The following is a 5,751-nucleotide window of genomic DNA, read 5'->3' on the forward strand; positions in this document are numbered from 1 at the left end:
AAATACTAACCTTGGGCCTTAAGCATTATCGAAAGAATACCATTTAGGCCTAATGTTATCATTAGTAAAGGTTTGTGCTGTCTCAGCTATGGCGAAACAATGAACTACAACTTGGAGAACAGTGTCACGCTCCCGTCGAAACCCTGGCCTCTCTATTTTCTTCTTTGGACAATAAAGGAAAAGATAGAGAGAGACCCTGGAATGTGTTCCGCAGTTTTGCCATCTGGAGCTATCGTCTTGGTGATGACCTACATTTCCGAAGCCTCTTGACTCTGAAGATGACTTCAGTTCGCTTAAAATCTCACACAGTCAGGTAACAAAATAGTATTTGGGCAACTCGCTCCAAGGGCCTTCTCATTGTCTGGAGGAAATGCCAGAAATTTAAAATTGTTTGCCTGGGCCCAGTTCCTCAAAAGCCGATTAACGCTAATCTAAGATTAAAAATTAACCAAGCAGTTTATTTCTCTACTCCCAAATGCTGTTCAACGCAGATTTTCGGCAAAACTTTACATGAGAAGACGTCAATCTTGAAAAACAAAAAATAAGCAAAAGAAACTTTCACCAAAAAGTTGAAAACGTGAAACAAAAGTTTACGCTAATCCTGGATTAAGTTAATCAGCTTTCGAGGAACCGGGCCCTGGTGTTTTGATAACAAAGAGGAGGGATTGAACAAACGTTTGGGATCTACCTGTCGATTAAGGAAATATCATTGTGAGCAGAATAGGTTGTGTAGTCTGTTTCGTGATAAGGTAAAATAGAAAATGACAGCAAGTGAAAACCGAGCCTCAAAACGTCCTTCCTTGGAAGATCAGTTAAGAAAGCATGTGCGAATTTTTATAATTCAGTTATTATTGCTATTTTTCGTTGTGTGGATTCAAAAACACTTACGCGGGAAATATCAAAAATGGCGCCTTGACTCAAAAGCTGTGACCCTTCATTCTGTTGCGGTCGCCCCCTAATGTTTTGATGTCCTTGCAGAAAAGTAGAGCAATACAGCATGGCGGATACATTTGAAGGTGAACGTTAACCCGGTTTTCTCATGGTGGACGATGTGGGGACCGTTCCTTGCTGTGAAATATTAGTAGTCCAGGATTATGGCAAGCACTAGGCGCCGTGTCAAACTATATACGCTAAACGAAGACAGGCAGTGGGATGACCGTGGTACAGGGCACGTGTCTTCGTCGTATGTTGAACGTTTACAAGGGATGTCGATCATGGTTCGATCCGAAGAAGACGGTTTGTGGAGATTTTATCGACCCATGGCACCGTTCATCTGATTTTAAGATGGCTGTTTTATCGATAAAGACCGATAAACCTGTTATAAAATGACCCGGTTGTTTCGTTTACAGGTTCAATTCTACTTGAGTCGAAGATTCAGCCGCACACTGCCTATCAGAAACAACAGGTACATCACGATTATTGTTATTTAAGTCACCCAGTTGCTCATGAGAATAACGTTTAAACAACAGTTGTTACTTTTCTTTATAATAGGAAACCCTAATTGTGTGGTCAGAGGGCGAAAACTATGATCTAGCATTGAGCTTCCAGGAGAAAGCTGGTTGCGATGAAATTTGGGAGAAAATTTGTCAGGTGAGCTTTACATCAACTACACAAGCAAAGTTTGTCGATAACTTTTAGGCCTAATTCTTGACTGCTTACATTTTTAAAAGTAGTGTAATATTCCTTGCAAAAAGGCACTCATTTGTTTGATATTAAACAAATCTATGAGGAAAACAAGGAGTTTCTTCGGAATCATTGAATATGTCAAGTGTCAGCGAAACTAGACTTTCGCTATCGAATTTTAACAGTTGTACTACGTTAATAAGCTTTAGTTTTTGGAATCCACTTTGCAGATTCAAGGAAAAGATCCTTCCGTGACCATTACACAAGACATTCCCGAAGATGATGACTCGGAGGAAAGATTTGAGGAAGTGTTGGATTCAACGGGGCCAATTGAACTACCACCTTGCGAACTTAGTAAACTGGAGGAAATCGCCGAGTTATTTAACAGCGTTCTACCTTCTCCAATTCGTCGAGAAAAGTTATCCTTAGCCATTGAACAAGACAATTACATTAGGAAAATGCTAGACCTGTTTCACATCTGCGAGGATTTGGAAAACCTCGAAGGACTTCACCACTTGTATGATATTTTCAAGTCGCTGTTTTTTATGAACAAACAGTCGCTGCTAGAGATTATGCTCGCCGATGATTTAGTCTTCGACGTTGTGGGGTGTTTAGAGTACGATCCTGGAAAACCGTCTCCTCAGCGTCACAGATTATTTTTAAAGGAAAGCGCGAACTTCAAAGAAATCATTCCCATAACGAACTCAGATACCATAAACAAGATTCATCAAACTTATCGTGTACAATACATTTTCGACGCAATCCTTCCACCTCCGACGGTTTTCGACGAGAATTTGTTTTCGGCTCTGAATTCGTTCATACTTTTTAATAGGATAGAAATTGCCTCTCGTCTGCAGGTAAGAAACTCAGGAAGGTTAATTTTTATTTTCGACGCAAATTTGCCTAGAACATTTATTTTGTTGTCATGGGAAATATTAATGACGCAGTTTTTTGCCTGTTCGTTATGATTCGATTTGTAATCTGAGCCTAGTTGAACTTTGTGGGGGAAAAGGGTTGAATTTGACATCCGGAGGGCAGTTCTTTTTGGGGATGATAGTTTGATTTCCAAGAGGAAGAGATTCAATTCAACTTGCTATTCCTGCAGAGAAAATCCCCATCGGTTCATGTTTTGTTCAACTATTAAAGATTTTGAACTTAGATGAAAATTTCCTTTTGTATAGTTACTGCCCTTGTTGGTGTAGATATGGCTAGTTGTGTGTTAAACTTGACTGTTTCATTTCCTCTTCTGTTGTTTAACTTGTTCTGGCGATATGTGGTGTGTGAGCTTATATAATAGTCAATATGAGGAACAAGGAGGGACAGGTGCTGTTTGGAGAAAGTTTGACGTTTTCTTTGTACCTTGAACAAAACATTCTGTTTGTCTATGTATTAACCATGTGGCAACGAATATCTTGACTGAAATGAAACTGTCATTGTGGAAGAAAACTATATCAATCTAGTCATGTAATTTAATGTACTTTTCAATGCACTGCATTAAATAGGTGCTTAATTGCGACAGTACAAAAACTTTGTCACCAGAGACACTTCAGTGTTTTGTTAACTACATGTAGTTTTCTTTTGGTAACAGATTCATTTTTCCTTAGGGTCAATGTGTCTGGGGTTGACTCGTGCACTCATCCAACTCTGTTTAATTTGTTGGTCCTATATACTGCCCTCCACAAGATCTTTCTTTGAGTACTCAACTTTGCATCATTGATCTCAAGCAAAACCAATTTTGCATTTGTAAAATTGATTTCGTTTTTTACTCATTCCAGAAAATTCTGTTCCAGGACTAGTTTGTTCTCTGATGGCAATTAAGACAAGAAAAAACCCATTCCGTTGTGTTTGTGTGCATGTGTGATGTCTGCACTTGGTTTATCACTTTCCAAATCTAAATGGAGTTGTACTTATATTTCTCACAGGAGGATGATAAATTTTTAGCTGATATGTTTTTGCAACTTACGGATGAAGATACACTGGAAGAGCGACGGAAGCAGCTGGTTTGTTGAGTTTTCATTTACATGTACTTCTCACAGTTTGTTGTTTTTCACCGAGATCTGGAAGGAAAAAAATCCTGCAGTATGCAAGGATGAGTGGCTGTTTGGATTTAATTTTCTAGTCGGCTTCTTATTGTCAAGTTGTGACTCTTTTAAGTGTTATTAAGTTAATACTTCCCAGCTACCATTGTTTTTTGCTTGTAGCATATTTAATTTAAAGTTGTTTCCTTGTTTCCGTTTTTTTCAGGTTAGTTTTCTGAAAGAATTATTTAGTTTTTCATTACACTTTCAACTTCATCAGAAAGATGAATTTTTTAAGGTTTGTTGAAATCAGTTTTATTTCTTGTCAATATATTTTACACTGTGTAATTTTTAATATTATTAATCTCTTCTTGACCTTCCCAACAATACCCTGAAAATCTTGATCTTTGCTGGGAGATGGTTGTGCCTTTAAATTTTCTAAAATCTTTCGTTTTTTTTTTAAGCTAATATCTCATAGTTTCTTTGTTTTCAATCTCTTAGGCACTTGCACATCATGGATTGCTTCCTGCTTTGGAAATGCTGCTCGTAAGTACTTGTTTGCAGATTAAGGTGCATGCAAGTGTTTTCTTATTCCTTTACAAACTGTATCTTCCATGAAAGGTTTTCCGACATTATCTATACAGGAAAAAAAAAACAAAGCAGATTGTGCTTCCTTGTGTTATAATGCAATTGTCCCAAAAAATATACTGTTGTTATAAGGCAGTGAAAACTTTTGACTGGTGGTAGTGCACAGGACCGTCATCTGCTTGAAATCCCTAGCTGGACTAACAATCATTGTTTTTAATACCTCAGGTAAAAGTGTATAATTCTTTTAATAGTTATAATTTGCATTCCTCAGTGCATTGGTTTAAGGTAATTCCCTTGAAATGGATGTACTATCCAGATTTCTGTCAAATTTGGCACAATTGATGTTAAAGCACAAGACATTAAAAAAATGTAGTAAAAAGATGGGGTCACCATGCTTGTTTTTGCACTGCATGCCCTTTAGTTTAAGTGTTTTTTACTAAATTAGGTGGGAAGTGTGAGAAACTTGATCATTAGTTATACAGCAAAAGCTACTGAATATCACTGAAAACTTGAGCCTACTTGTTTGTGAAGGCCGAAATCTTGCAGTAAAGTTATTTCATATTCCTCGATCTTGCAAAAAAAAGTAAGCAAATAGGACTACTACATTATCACCTCACATACAGTGTCTGGCTCCAAATGCAGTTTTCACGTCATTTATGTTTAAATACTACAGCTTCTACTATCCAACTTTTTGGCTCCTTAAAATGTGTTTTCCGTGTACCTATTACAAGTATGTAACGTCATTGAAAAGAGGGGGTCACCCTGCTTTGTTCAGGAGAAAATAGCCATTCCTTGACAGGTTAAACTTGGAGTCAGTGAAAATCTACCATCTACCATTCTACTATTCTACCATTCATTGTTTTACGGGGGTTATCATTCACACATGACCCCTCAACAACTTTTTTTTCGTTTTTCAAGACTAAATTTGGGTGGACGGCACTCAAATGTTTCCATAGCAAATTCAACTGCCACCAAGTAAACAGGGTTATTATCATGGAGATATTTGGTTGACGTCCACCCAAATTTAGTTTTGAAAAATAAAAATAAAAAGTCAGTGAGGGGCACATGTGACTGATAACCACAGTAAAAAGCCCTTACTGATAAAGGTTTAAGTATTCTATTAAGGTAACATACATGTAGATTCTCTTGTCATTTGCAGGTGAGTGACGATGAGGAAAACCGCCTTGCATCTGTTGAGATATTTTCACAGGTGGTTGATATCTGTCCCTACCTTGTCCGAGATTTTGTCATGAAAGAGGCTCAGACACAAGAAGAAGTAAGTGACAATTAGATACTGTATGGCAAGAAAAGTCCCCAAACCTTTAAGTGCATTGAACATTTCCATTGTGACAAATCAGAAAAGTGGTTGTGGTGTACTTACACAATGTCTTGCTTCACACAGGACATGCTTATTAATCACATGATAGACTACATGATTTGCGATGGAGACACAGGTAAGTGGTAAAGCATGTACCATAAAAACTTGTGTATAAGCCGCATCTTTTTGCCGAGGTTATTCTTT

The 5,751-nt window shown here is 37.6% G+C and overlaps 1 protein-coding gene across 2 annotated transcripts in view; it reads left to right on the forward strand.

The window, feature by feature from the left end:
• Window positions 1–966: 966 nt before the first annotated feature.
• LOC138026073 (serine/threonine-protein phosphatase 4 regulatory subunit 3-like) overlaps window positions 967–5,751 on the forward strand; it is an 18,702-nt gene continuing 13,917 nt past the window's right edge. For both annotated transcript variants that reach the window (XM_068873263.1, XM_068873264.1), the window contains exons 1-9: window positions 967–1,236; window positions 1,350–1,405; window positions 1,492–1,590; window positions 1,854–2,480; window positions 3,546–3,623; window positions 3,868–3,939; window positions 4,143–4,187; window positions 5,389–5,505; window positions 5,632–5,683. In XM_068873263.1, the coding sequence (XP_068729364.1) occupies window positions 1,095–1,236; window positions 1,350–1,405; window positions 1,492–1,590; window positions 1,854–2,480; window positions 3,546–3,623; window positions 3,868–3,939; window positions 4,143–4,187; window positions 5,389–5,505; window positions 5,632–5,683 (1,288 nt within the window). In that variant the 5' untranslated portion in view covers window positions 967–1,094. The remainder of the gene's footprint in view (window positions 1,237–1,349; window positions 1,406–1,491; window positions 1,591–1,853; window positions 2,481–3,545; window positions 3,624–3,867; window positions 3,940–4,142; window positions 4,188–5,388; window positions 5,506–5,631; window positions 5,684–5,751) is intronic.

This window comes from Montipora capricornis, chromosome 12 (genome assembly GCF_036669925.1).
Source record: "Montipora capricornis isolate CH-2021 chromosome 12, ASM3666992v2, whole genome shotgun sequence".
NCBI classification, from domain to species: domain Eukaryota; kingdom Metazoa; phylum Cnidaria; class Anthozoa; order Scleractinia; family Acroporidae; genus Montipora; species Montipora capricornis.